Source organism: Oreochromis niloticus, linkage group LG19 (genome assembly GCF_001858045.2).
Source record: "Oreochromis niloticus isolate F11D_XX linkage group LG19, O_niloticus_UMD_NMBU, whole genome shotgun sequence".
In the NCBI taxonomy this organism is placed as follows: Eukaryota; Metazoa; Chordata; class Actinopteri; order Cichliformes; family Cichlidae; genus Oreochromis; species Oreochromis niloticus.
Window position 1 is genome coordinate 21,464,102 of NC_031983.2, and position 26,073 is coordinate 21,490,174.

The following is a 26,073-nucleotide window of genomic DNA, read 5'->3' on the forward strand; positions in this document are numbered from 1 at the left end:
TTTTATTTTAATTATCTGAATCAGCAGCTCTGCAACAAGTGCTCACTGGTCCATCCCTGCTTTTTTTTTTTTTTTAAACTGCCCTGCTCTGCATGCTGACTGGCTCACACTGGGACCCTCCTGTTTAACTTGACAGAAACAGTGTGTCTGTCTGTGCTGGATCTGATGCGTCAGTCCACGCCGTTTTTCTTGGCAAAACAGCGTGTCGGTTTGTGGTTAAGCTTCTCTTGACCCTGACAGCACTCTAACATGACATTTTCTGTGGCCTTTTATAAAGTGTATGTTGACACACACAGGGCTTCAACAAGTCACTAATCCACATAGATCCTGGGAGCACAGCTTGCAGTAACTTCACAAAGTCAAAAGAAGAATAACAATCAGAAATATAAGCTATCACCTTTTGGTCAGCAGGTGTTCTGGTGGGTTAGATTGTTATCTCATGGGTATGGTCTCAGCTCGGTAATTAAAAAGGGAAAAAAAAGACAAAAAACTGCAATCTGAGATTAGCATTCTTCTTCTGAGGCTCAAAATAAATGTGCTACTGCTTGCTTTTTTTGTTGTGAGTTAACCACAAGTAGGATTAATAGATCACGTATTAACTGATCTCTGGAAGTCAGGTGAATGAGTAACGTTCATGGCTGTGTGTCCTCATTGTCAGCACTGTCCTCATGAAGAATACCCAACGTGTGCAATTTGCCTTGCTTTCTTCATCTCGGTAAAACCCTACTAATGGCACTTTACTTATCTCAAGAATACCCAAACTTAATAATAGTGCCATTTTGGCTCTGGGGCCTTGAGAAGCTGTGGTCGACCCTCTAACTTGTGAGAGTGTGTTTTCATGAGCATTGTGCGTATCCTCTTCTGCTCGCTCGCTCGCTCTCTGAAGTGCCGCTATAGCATGTGCACGTAATGCGTGTGATGTCAAGGGGAAAAAGTAAACACGGTTTCCATGAGTAGCTTTTTTGCTCAGAGGTTTACTCAAAGTTTCCCCAGAAGAGTTCACTTCCAGAGTCAGGGAGAATGTATTGCAGTTAGCTCTGAGTATTCGCCCTGCGAGGAGGTTAAGCTTCTGTGCCACAGTTTACACAACACTCATGTGTTCCCAACAAAGGAAGGCTATCGTGATTCTTCTCATTTGAAGAGAGAGAAAGCCGTGGCTCCCAAGCACACATACAAACAGCCGCTTTGTTAACTCACAGCTGCTTCATAAAGACATTGCTCCATTGCTGCCACATGAGTTAATGGCTATTGAGTTTGGAGCAGTCATAAAGTCCAGGGCCAGGATTAATGAAGTTGGGCCACTCAGAACACTACATCAAACTCTTCCTTGCAGGCCAGGGGTTTGAATCAGCAACCCATGCCCAGCACAAAACTGCAACGTTTCCAGAACGATTCTTTTAAGTGAAATTGGACTAAATTTGGCACGCCATCTCCTCTGGCAAGAATTTCTGAAAAATGGTGACTAAATGTTGTTTTGGCGTAAATGCAAGTGATATAAATCTTAGGAGTGCCTGCTTGATGACCTGTGTGGCCTTGTGGTGGAAACCAGGCCAGATCCTGGCTATCGATTCAGTCTGTGAATCATTGCAGGGGGCATGTTTGAGGGGAGAAGATACAGTGACAGTGATTTGCCGCTCCCCAGTGAAAGGAGACTGCCCCGGCTTTTTAAATGTGGCTTCAGCTGTTGCTCAAAGTGATGTGTGGCTTTCTGTGTCGAAGGGTTGGCTGGCTGGTGAACTTGCTGTTGTTGAGCTCCCCCGATGCTTCTAGGTACATACACACACATATATCTATATATACAAACAAAAACATGGCCACATGGAAAAAGCCAGATGCAGAGTTTGTGATGTACACACAAACTGTTAGAAGTTGCTGGAGAAAAGAGCAACATAATATCCCCTGTGCAGCAGTCTGGGCTCATTTTCTTTCCCTTTCTCAACCCTAACCCCTTTACTCACATGCACTCAGGAAAGAGGGGTCATCGTGTCTAGCTGGGGGCAGGGAACAGATTGAAGGACTCCGAAATGATTCAGTGGCAGATAGGCGTCAGGGAGAACAGCGCAAACAGTAGCCAGCAACCCTATTCCCATCATTTCCTTCCTATGTTGCGTACCACCCATTTGTACCTTGTCCTACTCATGCACTCTCTGCCTCTCTTTTTGGAAGTTGGCTCACTCTGAGCATCTTGAATATCCCCAAATAGATGTTTTACCAAAATAAAATTGCTGACCCGATTTCTTGCTGACATTCTGGAATATTTTAATTTTGTTTCCTCTCCACGTAGTAATGCCAACTGCATTTGCCAACTACTTCTCTGCATTCGTCTTTTCATCACTTTATGTCAGGGGATCACTTCCGACACATGCCATACCTGACAGGTGAATGACGCAGAGTGTACAGACACGGATATTCAAGAGCGGCATGCTGAAGAGCAGCTGGCAGTGGGTTACACTTGTTTGCAAACATTCTCTCGTTCCACCAGCTCGATCATGCTGTAGCTAATTTTCGTAGTATTTATATCATGTAGAGCTTGTTGATATAAGTTTGGAAAATCTTACTCAGAACATGATGGAACATTTGGTAAAAGGTGTACTTCATTCTAAAGGTTTATAAAAATAAATGTACCACTTTAATACATTTGTAATTGTTTTGTGTATGCATACATTAACAAACAAAATACAGAAAAAGGTTTTAATTTAAACATTATGGTTCTCTAGTAGAAAAAGTGGATTGAGCTTCTGTGGAGGAGTTTAAGTGGAGTCTTATTAATGAGTGGGGGGAGAGTGGAAAGTTTGACAGATGGATTGACAGGGATATGGTTGGTTGGTTGAGGTAAAGAGAGAGTTAAATGTGAATGGAATGCCATTGATTTACTGGGCATTCTCTAATCATACCCTCAAAAATGGCCTGTGGGCAGTGGCCAAATGAATAAGATCATGGATACAAGCATCCTCTCGTATCCTCTGAAGTTTGGCTGGGCTCCCCCTAAGAAATTGTGTGATAAGCTCAGTAATTTGGGAGGGACTCTCAGAGTAAAGCTGCTACTACTCTAAAATGGAAAAGAGCCAGTTGGGATGGTTTGGGCCTCTGACTACGATGCCTCCTGAATGTGTCTTATTCCAACTGGGAGGAAACCCTGGTGCAGATCCAAGACATACTAAAGATAAAGCTTCTCAGCATGCTTGGAAACTACTTGATATCTCCATGAAGAAATTGGTGCTTAGATCTTCTTCCACCCTTGAACAATTGGAAGAAGATGGATGGATTGGTGGGTGGTTAATTGAAACAACATTGCCAGGATAGATTGCTAGAAACTTTATTTGGTAGTATTTTTATTTATCTTGATCATTAAAACCCTTTTCCAGTAGTACCTACTTGGATTGACTCACCACGGATCGCCATGACATAAGATAAAATAAACGAAATGTGGCTCTCAAGAAAAAGATTTCTATTTTTTCTATTTTTTTTAATAATTAGAAACTAGTTTTAATGGACCAAAGCCATCTATATGCCCTAATAACCCCTCTCAGTCTGTTGTTGTCTTGATAAGGTTTTATTATTTTATTTGTTGTTGTTGTTGTTGTAGTTGTAGTAGTAGTAGTAGTAGTAGTAGCGGTGGTGGTGGTGGTGATAGTAGTGGTATAATAAATGTGATCCACCCATGGATGCGACACAGAATGATATAGCCATTATGATAAAAGAAAATTTGCAATAATAATATTTATGTTGGAAAAAAATACAGAACAACATTTTATTGATACATGCAGCATTTATAAATATAAGTAAATGAATATAAGTAAATGAAGGCAGTTTTCCAATGTCATTGAAGATGCAATTCTTAATTTCAAGTGTGAGTTGGCTGAAATAGGCCAGCAAGAACAGCATTCTAGTGCAATAGTAGTGAAACAATATTATATCCAGTAACACAGCATAAGTCAGGACACATACCTAAGCACAAAAGTAGCCTAGGTAGTATTTATTTATTTATTCATTTATTTTTTTTTTAATTCCCTTGAGACTTATAAGTTAAAGTACAAAATAATGCTTCATGCTTTAGTTTAACAAAAACTAAAGTAACTTAACCCTGCTTTTCCATCATGTTATCACATCAGTAATTTTTATCTGCCGTTTGCTCTTTCTGTCATATGGAGTATAGCTAACGAGTGCTCCAGCGGCGAGTAATTTGTTTACATTTGGGTTGCACATCATCAGCTGCTGGTATTTCCATAGTCTGGTTGTGCTTGATGGTGTGTTTTTTGCCTCAAGTGCTGAAACAAGTGTGTAGTTTCCATCTTTATAGGTAGCTTTTTCTTGCATGTTTTGTGATCTATTGTATGAATTACTGAGTTTTGTTTTGTTTTTTTTGTTTTTTTAGGGGGGTTGTTTTGGGTTTGTTATTTTTATTTTTTTTGTTTCTTTTGTCTAGTTTTTTGAGATTTTTCAAGTAGCTCCATTTTGGATACTAATTTGTCACCAAGCATGTTGCTCTTACTGTCAGACATGCCCGGGCTTGTCTTGTTATTGCACACACTAGGCAGTTAGGTCATGATATGACATTTTTATATCACAAAAATTTGTATCAGTCCTATCACAAATTATATGTTGTGGCACAGCACCACTGAATAGACACCATTTAGGTCATGCTTTCCTCCGACTGGCTGTCTGTAATACTGTAATTGAATTTGTACAGTTGCATGTGACCCAGAATATCACATTTAGGGGTTAGCATTAATGAAGCTGCAGCTTAATGCCCCTTCACACACAGTTTCTTGTAACTGAATGTTGTATGTCAGTGACAGCCCTGTTGTATGTCTGTTGTGAAGTTTTGGTCAGTCTCATGTTTATTGTGTAGTTATTTGTATGTAATTATTGAGAGATTAGCTGACTTATTACCATAATTTTAGCTCCTTTTAGGCACATACTCCATTAATCTGAATGAGCAACCAGGACATTTTTTCATGACACTGCTGTTATAATGGACCAGGTGACATTTATGAATTAATTTTAACGCAGTAAAGGTCTGAGTTGCATGCAGATTTTTATTCTTGGTGCCCTAAGGAAATAAAGGAAAAAACCACACACACAAACCCAGGCATCAGCAGACTTCGATAGACTGGTGCAGAGCTTTTTGCCAACGCGAACAGAGACTTTAACGAGTGAGAGGCTGCTCTCTGTTCATAGCAGAAGAATGATGAGGACAGGCTTTGCAGAGAAGCACAGAACAGCTTCTTTTTGACCCAGATATTTCATTGTACTCTGTCCACAGCATCACCAAACATGGATGAGACATCATCCAAGTTGGTTTAGCCTAGCAACCTGACTGGTTGTCTTTTACTGTTATGTACATATAGCTCGACTGTCGTTTTTCTTTTCCCCCCCCCCACCTTTTATATAAGCATGCCAAGCCACAAACTGGGGCTGGAAAATTGGATTACCACGGTAACAGCATTTTTAAAATTCTCTATTCATATGGCCGTCTTGGAGGAGAACAGAGGCACTATCACCTCAAGTTGGCCAGCGCCCTGATAACATGGCTCAGTAGATATGCTTTGCAGGCATGCTTTGCATTATCTATAGCTGGTCTTATTCAAATGAGTATATAGTGTGTTATTGTTTGTCCCCAGACTATGAAGTAACTGAACATGCACACCGTGGAACTCCCTGAACCGAGTATAAAATGGGATGAAGAGTATCAGCTGGCAGAGTGGTGGAGCAAGTCAAGAAAGGAGACAGTGGGGCCTTTTTGTCTTGAATTGCTGCCTGTTCTCCCTCTTTCCTTTTCTCTTGGTCTTACACTTTTCCCCTCCTAGCCTCTTCCTCCCTCCCTGCCCCTATCTCTTCTTTGAAACCCAACTGCTGTGCTCATCCCTAGGATCCTTCTGCGAGGATTAATCAGTTTTCCATTCCTGGAGAGATTATTCAAATACTGTTACATCCACAGCCAACAGCAGTACTCCCTCCCTCCTTGTGCTGTGCACCACCAGGCAGAGGGGGAAAAAGTACTGTTCATTCTTTCTGCTTGCCTCTGCTTTTGTAGCTTTGCTTATTGTTTGTGCCCCTGTTTGGCCACCATGTCCTTACCTTACGATTTTCTGTGCGTGCCTGTAATTGTTCATTGAGCATGTTGGTGATATTGCATGTGAGTCTTTGGGAGAGCTCTGCACTTTTTTTATTATTACATGGTACCGTGTATATGAATGCAGAGAGAGTATAAATGGTCCTTGTGTAATTGTCCTCATTAGTGCTTCTAGGAGTACAGCCAGAGGGCCTCACAGCAATAGGCTGCAAGAGCTATGACAGCTCCAGCGGGGTTCAGATCCTGCTTTCCTAAACCAAAGCCCTTACCTCACTACATAACTTTTTGGCTCCGGCGTGCCCCTCATGCCTTTTATGCCCTCTGTTGTTTTAAAAAAAGTATGGTTTTATTTATTGAGGTCTAACAATGGGTCCAATATACGTAATTGCTGTCAAGGAGCACAGTTATATTTTTACTCCTTACAGTTTGCATCTGTTGTGCAGCTCTTGTTGTTAGAATAAAAATTATACCATTACTTGTAGGCTTGTTTTCCTGGTAGCACTGTCCCTATGTAAGTAGCCAAGCATGTGTTGTGCAGCTGGAATGAAAAGGTTCATATAAATGCTAGGCACTCAGAATGGAAATGCATTTCTCCAAAGACTGTAAGTTCATTAACACAGAGCAGAAACAACGTGTTTCTCGTCACATAACAAGTGCGAAAACAGCGCTCTGACTTTTGCTTTGACTTTGTCGAAGTGCAAATAACAACATGTTGAAGTTGCTTCATTTACATTTTGCTGTATTTTTGGATATCACTGGTGTTTTTTTTGTCTTTTTTTTTTTTAAATATAATTGTTGCTGTTAATGTTCATAAACTGTGATGTGATTGTCAGTGTTAGAAGCCATGTTGGATTAGTGCAGCTTTGCTTTTGTTCTTTGAGGTCATAAAGTTGCTTTGATTATATGTAGTTCTTTGATATAGTGGAAAAAAAACTGCTTGAGAAGTCTTACTGCTGCACTGAAGAAATATTATCTCCACCTCCACCCTGCTCTTTCTTCCCTTGCTTAATCATTTCCTTCCCAATTATTTCCCCTTCCCGTCTAAACTTATCACTCTGTCTTTGTTTCCCACCTTCCCTAAGTCTGTCCCTTCGTCCTTCTGGCTTGTGGCCAGTCATAGGACTGAACATATTGCGTTGCTCATTGTAGCAGGCAAACACAGACAGATTTTCACATCATTGCTCAATATCTGGTTTCTCTGGTTTGCACTGCTTCACGCTCACCTTTCTGCCATTTAACACACACAATGCATTTATCTAATGCCAGCCCAGCGGTAATGCAAATTTCACCAGTGATTACTTGGTTTACACCCTTTGCAGCTTTAGTTCTGTGCACAAGGCTGTGATGCGTTTACGTTGCTGAAATGTAAATGCTGTTGATTTACTGATCAAAGCACTTGTTTTGGATCAGTTTAGAAATTCTTATTTGCTGCAGTTAATGTAAATTATTTGGAAGTTCTATATGAAGCTGGAATTTTTCTTGTCTTCGTTGCATTGGAAGTTTTTCATTAGGCCAGGGAAATGATCTTTGTGAATAAAGCGTGGTTTATTGTGCCCAAAAAGTATTATGATTTAAAGATGTTGTACTGGAGAGGAGCTGTGTGATGTATTTTGATGTTATTAATCCTACGCTGAGGCTCAAACTTGCATCTTGCACCTTGCTGTGGTTTTTTTTTTCTTTTTTGTGAAGGAGATATAAAGGGTCAAAGCACAAAGAACATTAGTAGGAGCTCCAAATTGGATTAATAGCAGCCAGCAATAACATGTTATTAGGGAATTTAACATTTTTCTTAATACTGCTTGTTTCTAACATGCTCAACAAACATTTGCACCTTTATGCAAATGGTTACACATGTTGTACACTCCTAAAGTGCATATGCTTTGCTAAGCACCAGCACATATATACATTCACTCACACTCACACACACAAACACACAGTGAGCGTATGCTTTTCCCACGCACATGAATATATGTGCATTGACTTAGATTCCTGGACTCTAGGCCCTGCCGTTTACAGTACAGAGCGTGTGGGTTGTAAGCTGGCATGAAGCATTGAGCGATTTAGAGGTTGAGTTTGAGCAAGGTGCTGTGAGATGAGGCAAAAATTACAGGGGCATTAGTAGGCAAACATTTGACTGAGACAAAAAAATGGATTTCAAACCGTAGATTCTAGCTCAGCCTAAAGTGGGTTCCAAATATGCATTTATCTTTTAATAAAGGTATGTAAAGATGCACACTTCCATAAAGCCTTTATCTGTTTTTTGAGTAACTGATAAAAGAATCCAAGAATGAATCTGCACCTTGAACTATAACAAAAATAATCTTTGCTGTAAACATAACATAGATGTCAACCTTTTAAAGTTGATCGGTGAACACACACCGATTAGGTCTAACAGAAGAGGTAGACGTAAACATTCAGGTGCGAAAACACGGGGATTCCCTTGTGGTAAACACCCTTTCCACCAAGCCACTGAGTCAGCCTCAAATAGAGCAAGACGTGTTAATTTTCTATTTTGTTTCATATCAACCAGCTTTGTACACAATAACAGTGAGCATAAAAAAAGCTCAAAATAGCATTTGGATAATTCCGCGTGAAAGAGCGTTAGAAAAGGTCATAGTCAAGGTTCTCTCGTTGGGACTTCTTAAGAAAAAGGATTTGTTGTATTTCTTTCTTTGATTAAATTGTGTTTTTAGGACAGGGCAGAACAAAAAAAATGTTTGTTGCACTGAACTTGACCTAATTCTAGTAGTTATTTACAGAAAATGTGCTTTACAAGTTTGAAAAACTCGTGGAACTGGTAGAGGAGCAAAGCTGTTTTGTTTTCTATATAAAGTGAAAAAAAACAAAAACAAAAAAAATCCCCGCTTGGCACGAATCTGTTTTTAAAAAACCAAAAAACCCACCCCCCAAAAATATAACATTGTTGACACATCTCAAAGAGGTGTTTAAGTCATCAGCACTGGCCGATGTGCTGTGTCTACTGAAAATATGACAAAATTCATTCAAGGTGAGAACATTTCTCAAAATGTGCGCCTGGTGCGCCACAAATGTGTTTTCCCTCCTGCTCCTCCTCTTCACTCTGCAGGCTAGAAGCATGCAGCCTGTCAGTGGCACTGCAGTGAGCCCAAACATGATATGACCTAAATAAACGAGTGTGTTAGGAGAGAGCGGGAGTGAGCGATGAAGCAATATTTTTTTTCTAGTAGCTCAAGTCATCTTGTTTTCAAACACTCCAGTCTTCTGCAGGGTACAACTCATGCATGTGTCTGTGCACAGTTAATGCGGACATATGCACTAGGTTGTGACTGAGTGTTGTTATTATCTCAACGCTCGCTGAAGTATTTGGCTTAAAAGCTTCTGCTTGGTTTCCACATTGTTTCTGTCAGATTTTCCAACATGTGATATTGCAGAAAACAGTTTCCATTACAGATTATATTCTAAACCTTACTTAAATTTGGCTACACTCAGACTGATTTGATCCACTGATTAGCTCTGAAATTGGTGAAAAGAAAACGTAGCTGGCCTGTAACCTGTGCTGCAGATTAACTTTCTAATGTATGTTTTGTCTTGTGGAGAAATGCTACTGCATGACATTTTTAGAGTCAGTGGTCAACTCCAGTGTCCTGCTCTGGTGACAGTAGTTAAGTCTGATGTGTTTATCTGTGCTTCTGTGACCTGGTCAAGGCTGAAAGCTTTACTGTGTCCTGCCCGTAGCGCTGGGGCCTAGCACAGACAGATAAGTGAGCCTCACCTCAAACACACTTTACACTCTCAGTACAGGTTTCATTATGCAAAGAAACATCTAAGGTCCTCTGTGTGTATACATGTGTGGGTTAAGTAGGTGTGTTCATGTGAGAGTGTGTGTTTGCTGCTATGTTGCTGCTTGTCCTTGTGTCTTGTGTGTATGCGGACAGTCCGATCTACTGGATTAAAGACCTTTAATCCCCCTAGATCCTCATCAGCTCAGAAGTTAGCGGGTACAACTTGTTAGTCAAGGAGTTTGCTTTGCTCACGTGTTAAAAGTCGGAGCTGCATGGCTGAATGACTTCTGGTCCCCAGTTATGAGTCACTCCAGGAGACGTGAGCCGGGCTTTCGATGATGGATGCACCTTTCATTTCTAGTTTGGATCAGCAACTTTTAATTGGGTCTTTGCTTTTTTTGTGCCTCCTAATCCTCTCTCAGAGCCAAGAGGACATACATGTGCTGTTAGCCCAATTAATTGTGCTGGGGTTTTTTGGTTTTTTTTTAAAAATTCAAGATAATTTTAGAGTTTGAACCTACACTAAGGTCAAACCTTAGATTTGTAAGATTTTAAGAAAAAATACAAACCTGGGTATATTTTCAACAACTCCATGTATTAGGTTATTTATAAATAATACTAATTTAGTATATTAATAATTTAGAATAACAGCACTAATAACACTAGTTTAATAACTGCTTAGATCTGAGAGTCCAACAAGATCCCTAAAGGACCTGAAACATGTAGAGTTGGCCAAATGTTTGAATGATTGTTGAGAACTATATTTAGAAGTTAAACCAGTATTGAGGGCAACTTGCAGTGTGAAAGGTAGTTCAAACTTGAATGAGGAAGTGGGTTTAACGATTCGAATTTTATAGCCAGGATTGGGGTCTTTTGTTAATTATTATCCTCCATATGAAAACTTGATTTTTAAGCTTTGTAGTTGTATTTATCAGCAAGTCTCACACGTCTCCTGAGCTGTCTCAGCTCATTCTTCTTCTGTGAATCTGTCAAACTTCTCCAGCTTTGATGGTCGTCTGACATGGACCTTGGTGTTCAGTTCACCCCATAGATTTTCAATGGGATGTCATGTTGGAAGACGCTGGATTGTGGATGAAATCCAACAGAATGATGCTCCTGGCGGTAACAGACGTTCCAGCTGTGTATTCCAGCCATAACCCTAACCTTAATCCTAACCATAACCTAATCCTTAACCTTACCCACAACCTTAATGGTGTTAGATAGTGTTTTCTAAAGGGAATAAAGTAAAATAAATGTACATGTGCAGATTGAGTCCAAACGGTTCTCATGTTTCCTTCCTTTTTCCGAACGCGTAACATAGGAAAGTGTTAGGTGGCCGAAAGCATAACATACCAACGATTTGTCACATAGCGTAATATGTTATACTTTGGGAGTGAGAACGTGTTGCATATCCATCTTCCTTCATAATTCCTTCCACCTTGATGAGATTCCAGACGGACCGAAGCATCCCCACAGCATTATACTCCCACCACCGTGTTTCATTGTGGGGGACGGTGTTTTTTAGGTTGTACGCCTCTCACTTCTCTGTCCAAACATTAAGAGTGTCTCCATGACAACAGAGCTCTAGTTTTGTCTGCTCTGATCAGAGGATGCGCTTTCAATATGCATAATGTTTCTCAAGGTTCTCCTCGGTGTACTTCAGTCTGGCTTGAAGGTGTCTGTACTGCAGAGTTTTTCTTGGTCTGTAACCTCTGAGTTCATTCCTGTGCAGGGTTCTAGTGACAGCCTTCTTTGACGCTACAGTTCCTGACTTGCTATTCACTCATGTCTTGGCAGTTATTCTGGGGGCTTTAAAGTCTTTCAAATCTTTCTCTTCCTACCTCTGCTGGGCTTGTTATGTACTATGTGGCTCTCTTTCAATTTCTTGGTGATACAAATTATATATACAAAGTAATCTCAAGACCTGGATTTTCCATCTCCTGCTTTGTGAGCATGAATTCTTTTTCTCAAGTCTAAACTGATTTTTCTTTCTTTCTTTCTTTCTGGTTTTTTTTTCTTTTTTTTTTTGCCATGATGATTTTTCAAATTGCGTTTGTGTAAATTGGAAGATAACCCTAAATTTAAATTTGATATTACAAGCTTTAAGCATAAAAAAGTTATACCATATCATTACACAGCAGCGGTTTCTGCTGTGATTCAACAAAAAAGTCATTTTTTCAGGGGGCTAATGATATTGACCCTGGGAGCGTTTGTTTTTCTGAAATAAAAGAAATAGAATAGAAGTAATTAATCCTTTTAAAACTCTAAAGCTCTGTTAAAAACAATTGACAATAACTTTGTATTTCATAGGTGGGCTTGTACATTTGTCTTCATTTGTATACAATGCGTTAAACACTACTCTTTTACTTATTGTGCCAATGACTGCAGAGCTTAATGTAATGTGAAGTTTTTTGCTGATTAATAGGCAAATGTTTTATTCCAAGACTGTTTATACCAGACCTGGTGACAAGTTTACTTCTGACCTTTACTGGGGACTTGAGTTTGTTTTCTGCCTGAATGATCACCTGATCGTCTTGTTAGATCTATTTTTGCTCAGTTTACGTTAATGAGTACAGGGTGGCAATAAAGCCATGTTCTAGCAAACTTTATTATCAATATATAGTACCTGCCATACTTTGACCTCTGGTTTAGCTTTGTAAAATCTTACATTGCAGTGTAATTCAAAGTGATCTAGAGGTTGAAAAGATTTGTTTTACTAAATTCCCCCCAGAGAGGCCTCAGTGCAGTGTTTTGAGATATTAATGGAAAATGTCAGACCATCTAAATTAAAAATGTGCAAACACTGTCTGTTAAATTGTGGTTAAAAAAAAAGAGGCTCTGAATAAAAGGAACACTGCTCCCTTTTATTTGCACTGCCTTGACTCCCAACACTGCAAAGTCTCAGCCTCTTTTGTTTCTCCTGGTGAGTCAGAGACGCAGCAGCTTACTGTGTTTTGCACTGATGTCAGAGTTTAAAGGATTCCTATTTACAGGCACCAAAACAAGACTGCTGAAAGTGTTATTCTGGTGCTGTGGGTTTGCATGATCGCCTGCTTTTTGGACCATTATCTATAATTTCACTGTAGAAAAACACTAAGCTGAACCTGAGTTGGATGAATCTCCAGCTTTTTAGTGCTGCACCTTCTTTATTTCACTGCTGCTGCTGACAGCTCAGTTTTCACTGTGGGATTATTAAAAATGTCTCTCCAATTACAGGGAGCTCAGCGATGAATAAGCTACGGCAGAGCTTCCGCCGGAAGAAAGACGTTTACGTGCCGGAGTCGAGCCGGCCGCACCAGTGGCAGACAGACGAAGAGGCGGTCCGCACCGGCAAATGCAGCTTTGCAGTCAAGGTGACTCTCCCTCACACACAAACACACCTGCGTACACACCACTTCAGACACAGAAACGGAGTGCAGTGCTGACCTCGCTTTGGTGCATTCTTACCTTTGCAAAACTTCTTCATACCACCTTCCTCCCCAAGGACACTGCTTGTGATCAATCATAACCATTCAGAGAGTTTGAGCACAGCTTTTATCTGGGTTGCAGGATTATCTGCTGTAGTCTAACAAACCTGTGGGATGTGTGTGCACAATTACTTTGTGTTTTAGGAGTATCCGAACCACTTGAATCCCCAGTAAAATATGTGGAATTGAAAGAAATCTTTCATTACTGGCAAGATAAGTCGGGGACATGGTGAAATGGCAGTCAGCCCTGCTGTGCAGCAGTTGATGAAGTGGCGATCTTACCTTATTTTGGCAACAAAACCTCCTACTTTCGCAAACAGAAGTGTGACGGTACACTTCCTCCCATCACATGGGCTCAAATGCTCCTCTTACTCGGGATAAAAGGGAACTGAAAACTTCAGAGTCATGAAAGGGAACGTTTACCTCAGAATTTCTAAGATTGGAGGCTGTTCAGTGGATGTAATTTGTGCGTAAGCATGTGTACAAGCTCTAATTTGATGTTGCATATGTGCTCCCTTTATGTATTTTTTATTGAGAAGTATAATATAATGTGTAATGTATAAAACTGAAGAGGAGGAAGGTGGAAGTGACAGCAAGTACAGGAAGTTTTTAGATTTTTTTTTTTTTTTTTTTTAAAGTACAACACTTAAGTAAGACTTGTGTTGAGGTTGTTCCAAACAGAAATCTGAAGTGTCATTTGATTGATTTAAGCACATGTATGACAATTTTAGCCATAATGTAAGACACCAGCAATTTAAGAGTTCCTCCAAACTATTAAATGGTCAGTTTATCTCAAATCAATCCAATCCCCTATTGAAGTACTTTCAAGTTTAAACACTTAGTAATTGCCTTCTTGCTATCTGAATAAGTACTTGGAATTTGCTCTTGGAATTGCATAAACGGTCTTCATTTTTAAAAGAATTACTTGTCCAGATGCTTTCACAAAGTCCAGAATAGAATATTGAGATCCTAATTTTCTCCAATAAGATGAGCGGAAAACCTTTCATGCTAACTGTATTTCATCTTTTATATGCTTACATAAGAAATGTAGGTCTTATGAGCACATCATTTTGATTCTGTTGCTATGGCCCTAACCCTTAGTTCATATTTTAAGAGATATGTTAATCATGGATTACCAACATAAGGCAAATTCTTTAATAGGCATTTATCCCTTTGTTGACAACGGCACCTTCATTCTGTTGTGCAAAGTAATTTGGATTTTGTCAATATAATGTTTTTCTTAGCTCAGCAAGGCTAAGGAATATTAGCCGTATTACTTGGTATAATAAAATAATAGAATATTATAACTTTTGATAGTATATTCTTGACTAAGAAACACAGAAAAAGGTTTGTCGCGTTTAGAAAACTTTTGTATCTGTTTGAAAAGTAATAATTAGCCATAATTACAGCAGTGAAGGTGTAAAAGTAGCCAGTGACTTAGAAGCCAGATACTTTAGGTAAATGGGGAAAAAAACCTGACTGTCCTTTTGTTATCTCTGCAGCCAAACGCACACTTCTCCACCAGTATTTTGCTTTCCACCTTTCCACTGGCTTTCATCGCAATGGTGCAACCTACCATGCTACTCATCTGTATCCCTCCTCCCCCTCCTGCTGCTCCCTGTCTCCTGGTCTAAGTGCCTTAGAGGAGCCCAGTGTGTTTGTCTGTGTGTGAATAGTTGCGGTGAAATTATAGCAGACTGCTACAATACAGAGTAATAAATACATGGTAGGAGAGGACATGCAGGGAAGGAGAAGAGGAATACCCACCCATTCTGTAGTGCCTTTGGCAAGAAGATTATGAGTTTAATTGTCATTATCAGGGCTTGTTATGTAGCACTTATGTTTATTTGCATTTTTTTAAGCATAAGCAAATTGTTTTAATGTTAAATGTGTCTAGATAGACGATTAATTATAATTCAAGGTGATGGTGAAAGGCATAAAGATGTAGACTTGCTTTTTCATACGGAAATATCAGCCCTTATGACTGCTGAAGGCTGGTGGCAGATGCAAGATTAGATTAAATTGCTTGTGTGTGCTGTTTACCAACGGAGACATTTGTGAGGCTGCTTATGGAATTGGACTGAGTTTTGTTTTGCACTGTCACTTGACACTGATTTATAGCAAGTTCTCGGAATTAATTCCCAGGTCACATCCAGAGGATATACACTCCTTTTCTTTCACATGCCCCTAAAACTGTAAATTCCTTCATAGTTTAGATCAGTTTGAACGAAAAATCAAACAACAGTGAACCTTTTAGTCAGCAAAATCTGTCTAGAAGTAGTAAATTTCTCTGAATTTTTCAATGGGCAAACCTGTGGAAGAATCATGGACGGGGACCTGTAGGTGCTGCTTTCTGTAGTGTAAGACAGAGGTGTTGGTTGTGAGTGTCAGCTGTACATTGCTCTCCCTGTAGCTACAGTACTCCCTTCCCAAAGGTCTGTTCTTATTTCTGATGACTGGAAACAGGCAAAAATACCTCATACTCTGAGTCTAACTCCTAACCAGACAAACCTTAAAACTCTCCCTTTTTTCTTTCGTTTTTAATTTGACCTAGATATAAAGGTCAACAAAACCGTCCCACAGTTTAATAATTGCATGCATTTTAAGTTAATGAATAACCATGTTAAGAGATATAATTACTGACCAGCAATAGACACGTTTACGGTTGTTGCAATTATCAAGCAGCCCTAGTACTTTCTCTGTTTATGGTAGCTCTGTTGGCCTTTTACTGCTGGAAAAATTTAAAGTGATTCTGCAACAAAACGGAAACAGGTGCATCTAAAGTGTATTTCTTCAACGATCACGATTTATGTTTTATTTATCTTCATCTAATCGTAGCCCACCGTAGGATAGTTGCCAAGTGATTCTAATCCTGGAAGGGGCCCACACACAAATCTGAATTTCAGAACCAAATTGCACATGTGCAAAAATCTCTTCAAATTCTATTATTTTCCATTTATTTGGTGGAGTTCTTCTTCTATTAAATGTGAATGTTTCAGACCCCAGATTGTTGCTGGCAGCTATTTACTAATGGAGCAGAGTAAGACACCATAATGAAGAATCTGTTGTGACACTTCAAGTCTCCCCTGCATTTATTCATCTCACCTCTGCAACATCTTCTGGCTGATCCCCGATTAGTAGCTTTCACTGTCCTCACTATCCAAAGCTGCCTCCTCACATCACTATTGTCCTTAACACCTTGCACGTTTGCATGCATCGATGTGTGTTTACGTGCATGTGTATTCCAATACGGCGACAGTGTGACTCACAGCGGTTGCGTCACACGCTCAATATAGCAGGGCCGGGGGGGGGGTGAAAGGCGTTGGTCAGCATGTGTATCTATAAGGAAAGGGTAAGGACTTCCTCTCCGGCTCAGCATGCACAATGGCTTCTGGGGTAGTCAAGGTTGTGACTCCTCTGGAGTGACACACAGCAGGGCGTGATCTTGCTTCAGGTCTGAAAGGGGCGGGAAGGTTCAGGCAGGCAGCGGCAGCCTTTTCTGTTCATTCAGTTGGAGCTCAGCCTACTCGCGTAAGGTTTTCACTCCTGGTGAGTATTTCCATAGTCAGGAGCACAGGGTTTCCCTCGAGAAATTGATGATTGGACTGAACGTATAATGTGGACGATCATTTAGTGCAGCTTCCAGTGCTGAATCTGACTAATCCTGACATATCTTGTCTCTATTTACCATAGCTTAGTCTCAATGAATGTTTGGCATATATGGGGTATTGACTCTACCCTTCCCCATGAACTGTAATTCTGTGTGATTTAAAAGGCGTGCTGACTTTGTCTAACATAACTGGAGACCTTTTATTTACTTCCAAAGTACAGCGAGAAGGAAAATTGTCCGAAAAGGTCACCACTACAGCTTTATCAGCAACTTCACAGTAAAACCAGGATGTTTGCACTCACAAGCCACAGGATAGGATGAAGATGACCCTGCTGAAGGCCACTAGCTGAAATGCACTGCTCTGACTTCAAAGTTATTCTTTACTTTATACTTGAAGTGTCAGTACAGGCAGTTTTGATTCATGTGAAGCAGCTTGCTCCAGCAACAATATACTGTGGGAAGCCTTGGAGTAATATACTATGGGAGCATCTGCCAAGTTATTGCGTAATAACCTGGAACAACCTGGAACCTGCTATAGTCTTAACTAGAGTTTCGATGAGCCAGTCATTACTGGAACTTGGTGAAGCTCAAAAGAAAATATTCAGCCTACATTGTTTCCGTCAGCTCACAAAGAGATCGGAAGGGGCAGCTTCTTTTTGCCACTTTGCGTGCTTCTTTGATCTTCCCTGTGTCCCTAACAGGATCACACACTACAATCTACACACTTGCCCATTTACATTTCTCAGGAACGGGTTATCATTTTCTCCATGGACAAAATTAGAGATCAGCTAGGGAGCTATTGACTGCAATTGACCTCAAAACGGAATTTAATTAGGTGTATAAATCACCAGCGTTCGGGTACCAGGGGATATTAGACAATCTGGGCTCATTTAAATACCTAATCTCATTCTAGAGTTTATTATTGTAGCCTTAGTTAAACCTCAGCAGAGATAGCCACAGGAAAGGTTTGTCACAGCATTACTCATTCTTTCCTTTTTTTCTGTCCATCTACTTCTCTCTGCCCTGCAGTACCTGGGACATGTGGAGGTGGATGAATCCAGAGGCATGCACATCTGTGAAGATGCAGTAAAACGGTTGAAGACGGTAGGTTTCACTAGAAAAATCTTCTGTACTTCCAGGAATGAGGCTGCTATTTCCTACTTGTATCTTCTTTCTTTCAACTTTTCCTCCATTACTTTTCTATTTCCCCAACATCCTACTGACTTTTCCTAAAAACAATTTCTAAGGCAGCCCTCCTTTAGCTATCATTTCTCTCCTTCCAAGAGTGTTATCATTGCTTATTCCTACTTAGCTTTCTAGTACATAGAGGCCCAAGTGTGTCTGATTGTTCCCCTGTCTGGCTCTCTCCACACACTCTCAGCCAGAGCAGGTCAGCACGTACTTCCTGCTGGAGCAGATTCCGGCGGAGTTGCGCAAAAAGGAACAAATTCCAGTTTGAGGAGCAGGAGGAGGGGAAGGACAGGGGGAAAGCAACGGCGCTATTGCTTTTCCACGTTGTCAGTTGTTTGCCAAGGCCCCACCCAGGTCATAAACTCTTCTGGGCAAAAGAGGCTGATTCTCTGTGGTCGGGGCCAAACCTGAGTCGGCAGGTCTGCCGCTAGAGTCGGCCTCTGTATCATCAGGAGGACGTCATGCTCAGACATAAATATGATTCCTTTGCCAGCAATGGTAATGAATCTCCCGCTCGACGTGTCTGCTGACAGCTTTTGGTTTCAGTTTGAGGTGACTCAGAACAATTAAGAATTCACACCCTGTTTCACTTGTTATCAATACCTCTTCTTCTTGCTATTGTGAAAAAGCGCCTTTTAGTCTAGCTCAACAAACTACTGAAGACTGCTTGAGCTGTGAGAACCCTTTCTTAGCACGATTATACAGAAAAACATGCTTGGGACTCATTTTAAATACTTAAATTGCAATGCTAGTTGAAATGCATGACACATAATGAGAATGTACACTCACACGCAGTCTTACAGTTATATGTAAGGGCCTTTCTTCTCACTTTTGCATACTGACATTTGGTTATATTTTTAGAAAACACAACAGGGATTATACACACTACTTGTGGAGGAAAAGGTTTGACATGAACCATACGTGAGCACATATGGCAATTTGTACATTTGCTTATATTTGGATACAGCTGTCGACATTCGCTGCACAGCGTGCACACTGAGATGGAGCTCATAGTGGGATAATGTGTATGCACACAGGGCGAAGTGCACCCAGAGGCAGAGCAGACAGACACGCTGCATGTATACACACATGCCCTGCAGCACGCTTGTTCTCTTAGTGTACAGAAAATGCACAAAGGTCGACTGCAGATACAACGCACAGAAACACACAGCAGTGTCGTGCACACACTGGTGCTTGATGAGGTCACGTGGTTAACACGGAGCCCGAGGCCGCGAGCTCTTATTGAGTTACAGTCGTTTTAACAAGGCGGACAAAATGGAGCCAACTCGAGAGGAGAGGCGGGTGTTTCTGCCTCCCGTTCTCCTGCAGGCTGCGACTGTCTGACCCTCCTCAGCCTAATGACATTTCCTCCCCTGTCTCCTCCGCTGCTGCTCGCCCTCGCTTTCCTCACTGACCAAAAGCCTTATGTGTAAATGGACAGATGCACGGCTTCATTGGTCTGCGTTTACAAGCAGAATCGGTATTTTACACCAACACTCCCAAAACTATATTTTGGGAGTGTTAGAAAAACAAAAAAGTTTATGTTTGTAGTTTAACTGCTGCCATTATATTCTTGCTAAATGTTGAGCTCTGGCATAGATGTGGCACGTTACCTGTGCCCTGAATGGCTTGTCTTACAGGAAATGCCGGAAAACAATCTGCCAGTAGCTTGAGAACTGCATAATGTGTTCCAAGATGGTGCCTGTCCTTCCCAGTGGCAGGGATGCAGATCTGTGTTTCCTCTCCCAGCTTTGCTCATTGTAGTGCCACCGCCTTGAGGTGCACATTGTTGTTGTGTTCCTTAGGGTTGTCCCATAGATTTTACATAGTGATACTAAGTCTTCACAGTTAAAAAATTCATCATACAGGAGTATTATTTTTCTGGCATTAACATTCATCACTGGAGCTCAAAGCAGTGGAGCAGCAAACAGAATTGAGTCTTGCTGTACTGTGTCAGTCTGCCCCTCATTTCCATCATTCTTATTCCATTTCAGTCAGTAGATGAGAGTATGTTTGTAGTGTTTGTATCCTGCCGTACTGTGACCCTCTGATGCAGCATACGAAGTGTGCATTTTGCTGAGAAAATGAGGTTGGAGTGAGAGGTTCTTGATGGATGGTTTGAAACGCAGCCCCCTGATGCCAATGATCCACGTCAAAGCTAGATTGTCAGAGCAGACCAGGGCCACCTTTTAAACAAAAATACAATTAGTGAGGCCCTGATACATCCAAGTTCATCCTCTCTGACGCTTTAATAAGCAGACTGTTTCCAGGCAACAAATACAGTCCCTACCATTGGAGAGACATGCAAGTTAATATTGCTCTATTTCCAGAAACTAATAACTAAATTGGTCAGAAACCAGGCTCCACACCTGTAGGCACTTAAAATCTGCTCCTGGCCGATGATGGGAGGCTGTTTTCTGAAAGTCAGCTAACTGCAGCCACGTTACCAACACAGTCCGACAACATCGGCACTTAAAGTCTTGAAACGGATGAAAAACATGAAGAACAGCGACAATAAGCTGATGTGCCGTGAGAAATAGCTGCACAGAAAGAAATGTGTTGAGTTTAGATGTCCTTGTATGTGCGCTGTGCTTGAGGGTGTATGTTGGTGGTCCAGTCTTCCAGCCGGTGTGTGATTGCAAGTGTGACAGCCACAGCTCTGAGGCGACGCCGCTGCATTCCCAGCAGCCTTTGGGACGATAATAAGAGTTTTCTCACAGCTTTTTGACCCGTGACTCACATGGGAGGAGGTGGGGCAGAGGCAAGTGGAGAAGAAAGCTGCACTGCACCACCATCAACCTCCAGGCTGCCTTTTTTCTTGTTGGTTTTTTTTTTTGTTTGTTTGTTTTTTTGTTCCTGTCATCGTGACATCACTTCCTGCCATTGTTGGCCAGCAGCCTGGGGATTTGAAGTGTATTCTGAGTTTTTGCGGTGTGAATGTTTTTGCTGTTACTGAGGAGATGATAGTGCGTTGGAGTGTTACCTTTGTGCAGACTGGGTGAGGCACTCCACGAGGAACTGCTGACACATTAAAAGACGTAGTTGCATTTGAGCATGAACGCCCAGTAGCCTGAGGATGTATCATTGACGGTAGACTTAAAACAATTAAATTACGTGCTTTTTGTGATGCAGACTTTTAAAGTACTTCCTGTGCCACCCTCCCCCACTAGTAATATTCTGGTCTCAGTGCCATTTATTTTTTTTATTTTTTTTTAAAACCACAAACCTGACCTCATGAAGGAAAAAAATAAGTAAATAAGCCACGTATCATCAATAATAATCCCCTGTCCAGGATTAAGAGCACGCTGTCTTGCATTAGAGACTTATTTCATCCTTGCGACAAATATTGTAAGGTGTGAGCTGTTGCAGAAAGCAGCAGCGTGACAGATGTTGCACAAGATGTGCAATACGTTGTTGCACATCCTGTTGGTGGCTACCGTTGTTTTGAGGGCAAAATGACTTTAAACCACCAGTTGGGTGTGACAATGAAAGGTTTTAACTGTAGGCAGTAGTTAAAATGTTCCACTTATGTTCAATGTTCAACTTATTATTTTTTTTATCAACAGCGATCATGTTGGCTACATAGCTTTGTTTTTATTTTTTCGTCTTGTTGGAATCACCTTCATCTATTTAAAAACTACGCTTTCTGCCCACAAATCTCCTCCCATTCACTTTAGTTCCATCTCACTTCACACATTGAATACTTGAATGTTGTGTTACCTTTTTGTTGGTGCTTTTTTTTTGTCTTTTTAAGCAGGTTTTTAATGCAGAGAAATGCCTCGAAATCCTCCTCCCTCCACATTCCTCTTAACCCTTTAGAGATTTATTCCCCCTAACCATAGCATACTAATACTAACTTTGCAGGCTTTGCTATCATCAGCATGTCTGTGTGGTTCTCACAAACATAAATGTAAACACTCTCACGCTCACACACCCTAACAATCGCTTAGCTCATTCCAAATGAATCTCCAGTTCTGGTTAACATGTTAAATCATGCATTAACATGGCGCTTGGAGTGCCGTCTCCACCATGGCTGTGTAACAGGAGCGGAGTGGTACTCCTTTTCACAGCTTATGGGGAGGCGAGGAATTCTTGGGGAGTAGGGGAAAGAAGAGGGAGGGTGGGGTGGCTAAGACTAGGCCAGGTCTGGTTTGGTTTTTTGATGTGGTTGTGGAAGCCTAAACATGACTCCAGACTCAGGCTGACCATTGAACAGTCACAGGTTTGACTCAGAGGTCAAACTGCTGTCAGTGGGAATTTGTTTCTGTCTGCTGAACAACCATGCAAGGACCGGAATCAGAGAGGAAAAAGAATGAAAAGGGATTCAGGAATTTTGCGTCCACAGACAGAAACCTAATGATCTGCCATCTTCATCACCTCTGTTCAGACGGCTCTGTACGTTTTCCTGGGTGGTTTTTCTGCCTGTAGAGGTCTTGCTTTCAAGGGTATTCTTTCTTCCGTTGCGGTGTTACTAACAGTAATCATCAAACACATCATCACTCATCGAAACATCTCTCTCATTGTGGAATCACATGGAGCTACTTGATCCATTCCCTCACCCACTCACTCTCACACATAACCCAGCTTCACCAAAAACAAACCAAATCCAATCCCTTACTTTTGGCTCCAGACAATTTTTAGACTTCCTAGGTAACATTTTCATGCCTTGTTCCTCCTTCCACCTCCTCCGCCCTTCTCACCCACCCTCCCTTTTTACCATATCCACTTCCAGGACAGGAAATTCTTCAAAGGATTCTTTTCAAAAGTAAGTTATTGCTTTGTGTGTCTGAGTGTGTTTCTCTTTATTATTAGCATCATTATTATTATTATTATTATTATTATTATTATTATTTTTCTTCCTCTCACACTTCACCCTTTGATCATATCTGAAGGCTGGAAGAAAACACACAAACACACACGTTCGTAATACAGGGGGATCTGTCTGGGGAGAGACAAACATAACATTGCATGTGGCTGTGAGCAGGTGGGGCGGTTTAGTCTGGGGCGGGGCACTTTTCTGGTGTGTGTGTGTGTGTGTGTGTGTGTGTGTGTGTGGTATTAACATGCGTGACTCTCCTTTCAGCTCTTCTTTCCTGAACCAAGAATAGAACAATGAACAGTTTTTTTGTGAATGAACATTTCCTTGTTTATTGTTGTTGTTCTAACGAATGGGGTTCACTGTCAGGGGCAATGCATCAGGGGACAAAAATCTCATATCAACTTCCTTCTTTTAAATTTGGGTCCTGCTGTGTGACAAAAAAACAACAACTCCTGACTTGTCTTCTCTTTTGTCTTTTTACCTGCTGGTTTCTATTTATTTACAGGTGTGCTTTGTTTGTGTGTGTCTATGTGTGTGTGTGTGTGTGTGTGTGTGTTGACTGATATATATATATTTTTCTCCCTTACCCCTCTATGAGAAGGTTCCAAGGAATAACACAAAGGGAAGTAATCTTGAGGCATGTGGAAAGACTGAAAAAGTTTCCTTGTTTGTTAACTTATTCCATCCCTGTCATGTGTTTTCCAGGCTGGGAAGAAGCCTGTGCGAGCTGTGTTGTGGGTGTCGGCAGATGGTCTTCGTGTTGTAGACGACAAAACAAAGGTAATGAGTCCCTCTGGTCGCCTGTCGCACCTTGATCAAAAGGAAAGAACAGTCGGAGGAATTACAAGTAGCTTTAGCAGCTGTAAAGGTGGAAGCCGCTGAGCTTCACCAGTGAATAAGATAAGCTACTACAATTGTAGCCTAGTGACCTCCAAAAGGCAGATCTCTGGAAATATGTACTTAGTGCACCTGTAGATAAGATTCAGGTAAACAGGGTCACGTTACAGGTTCCACTGACACCTGCTGGAAGTAACCGGTACTGCATGCATCACTTTGTTGACCGTCAACAGCCTCAGAGTGCCAGTGCTGATGGTCTTTTGTGGTTTCTGTGAGGCTGTATAAATGGCAGCAAAAAATTTCTGGCACAACTTCACTTGCTTCCAAGGTGCATAGAGAGGATGAAAGAATTCACAAAGCAGGAACTGCAGCGACACTTGAGGGAAGATGAACAACTTTAATAATTGACCAACACGTTTCAATTATTAACAGGCTGTATAAATGGAAATTTTAACATGGAAAAGAAAATACGTTTTTCTCATCTATTTTTCTTTGTGACATTGATTACTAATAAACCATTTGCTAGCAATTTCATGCAGGTGAGCACAGAATGTAGTTTAAGATAAATTTAAGTTAAATGCACCAATCTGCATGTGTTAGGTGAGTTAACTATTCACTGTATGTAACTTGACCAATTTGGGTTTTCATAACATTTTTCTAGCTAACAATTTACTTCTTGGGGATAATTGTTAAAGATTGGTACTAAGCTGGTTTTTAAATATTTTAAATGAGAAATAATGAAGGAGTAGAACATTTCCTTGTGTGGAAAATAACTGTAATTTGTGAGAAAGTACTGATAAGAAGTTCTGCATCCTGTATTACCCCTGTTGATCTTGTCTTTTCTATAATTGTATTGTCATTTGTCTAGATTATGCTTTATTAGAAAATAATGAATTAACGGTGGCAAGCTTCCTGCATGAGTGAAACTTTTTTTTTTTTAGTTTGTTTATGTAAGAATCAGGGTTGGGTCAGAGACCAGAATCAAGTGCAGGCTGGTGCTTCTGAAGCTGGATGTAATTAGTTCAGTCTTTTTGGGCTCGTTTTCATTCAGTTATTATTTACTGTGAAAATTTTCAGCCCATGTTTTCAAATTGAAACAGACTGACTTAACTACAGGTGTTTATAGCACACATATGGATGGATGGATGGAACGATAGATAGATATAGGTGCTATATGGAGCACCAAAGCAGCAACAATATGCAATACAAAGCACCTTGCATGCAGACTACAGGTATCAAACCACTAACCTTCCGATTATTAGATGACCTGCCCTACCCCCCTGAGCTACAGACACTCCAGTTTTGGAACATTTGGAGTGGCTGAGAGAATCTCAATGATCAGAAAACCTCCTTTGAGCAATAAAATCACAACACCAAATAATTTTGAGGTTGTGTGTGTTTTTTGCAGGACCTGATTCTGGACCAGACAATAGAGAAGGTGTCATTCTGCGCTCCAGACAGGAATTTTGAGCGGGCATTCTCTTACATATGCAGGGATGGCACCACACGACGCTGGATCTGCCATTGTTTTATGGCCATTAAAGACTCAGTAAGGACTGGTTTTTGTAACTGCAGTTCTATTTTCCTGATTCATAATCACTGACAGTGAACATTAAAAATGTTGGAGTTCATATTCAAAGGTTGCTCAGGTGTACGATTAACCTTTTTTAAAAGACCGTCATATCCCTGAATCACTTAGGTTAGATGGCCGTTTTGACATTATGCACTTCGGTGTGCTTTTTGAATTGTTTCTCTCAGGGAGAGCGTCTCAGTCACGCTGTGGGTTGTGCGTTCGCTGCTTGCCTGGAACGAAAACAGAAACGGGAAAAGGAGTGTGGGGTCACAGCAACCTTTGACACTAACAGAACCACTTTCACCCGCGAGGGCTCCTTTCGTGTTACTACAGCAACAGAGGCAGCAGAGCGGGAAGAAGTCATGAGGCAGCTACAAGATGCTAAAAAAGGTCTGTATCTGGTGTGTTTTTCCCCGTCCTCAGGATTAGATCGACTGGCTTGTCTCCCACACAATTTAAAAAAGGTTTAATAGTTTATGATATGTTGACTTTTTAAGGTTTATGAATATATTTTTAAATGAGATGTATGATAAACCAGCACAGCTCGAATCAGCATATAGTACTTTGATGCTGCTTTACATAATTTCTTTCTTTTACAAAGCCATGACAGCAGATTAGCGGCTTCTTAAAATGCCTTAAATGTACATCAGCTAATATATAACCATTCATTTGAAAGTTTCCCCCTCGACACCAGTCTCAGATTTGTAATTTGACTCAGAAGGTGGCTGTAACCCTCATC

General features: G+C 40.8%; 1 protein-coding gene across 7 annotated transcripts in view; it reads left to right on the forward strand.

Moving 5' to 3' along the window:
- Positions 1-26,073, forward strand: part of numb (NUMB endocytic adaptor protein) — a 43,042-nt gene that overhangs the window by 11,866 nt on the left and 5,103 nt on the right. For 4 of the 7 annotated variants that reach the window (XM_005477408.4, XM_005477411.4, XM_005477409.4 and 1 more), the window contains exons 2-6: positions 13,054-13,190; positions 17,944-18,018; positions 23,630-23,704; positions 25,170-25,310; positions 25,520-25,724. In XM_005477408.4, the coding sequence (XP_005477465.1) occupies positions 13,065-13,190; positions 17,944-18,018; positions 23,630-23,704; positions 25,170-25,310; positions 25,520-25,724 (622 nt within the window). In that variant the 5' untranslated portion in view covers positions 13,054-13,064. Of the gene's footprint in view, positions 1-13,053; positions 13,191-17,943; positions 18,019-22,837; positions 22,871-23,629; positions 23,705-25,169; positions 25,311-25,519; positions 25,725-26,073 lie in introns of all 7 variants that reach the window. The other 3 variants (XM_005477407.4, XM_003442957.5, XM_005477410.4) reach the window with 1 other exon arrangement.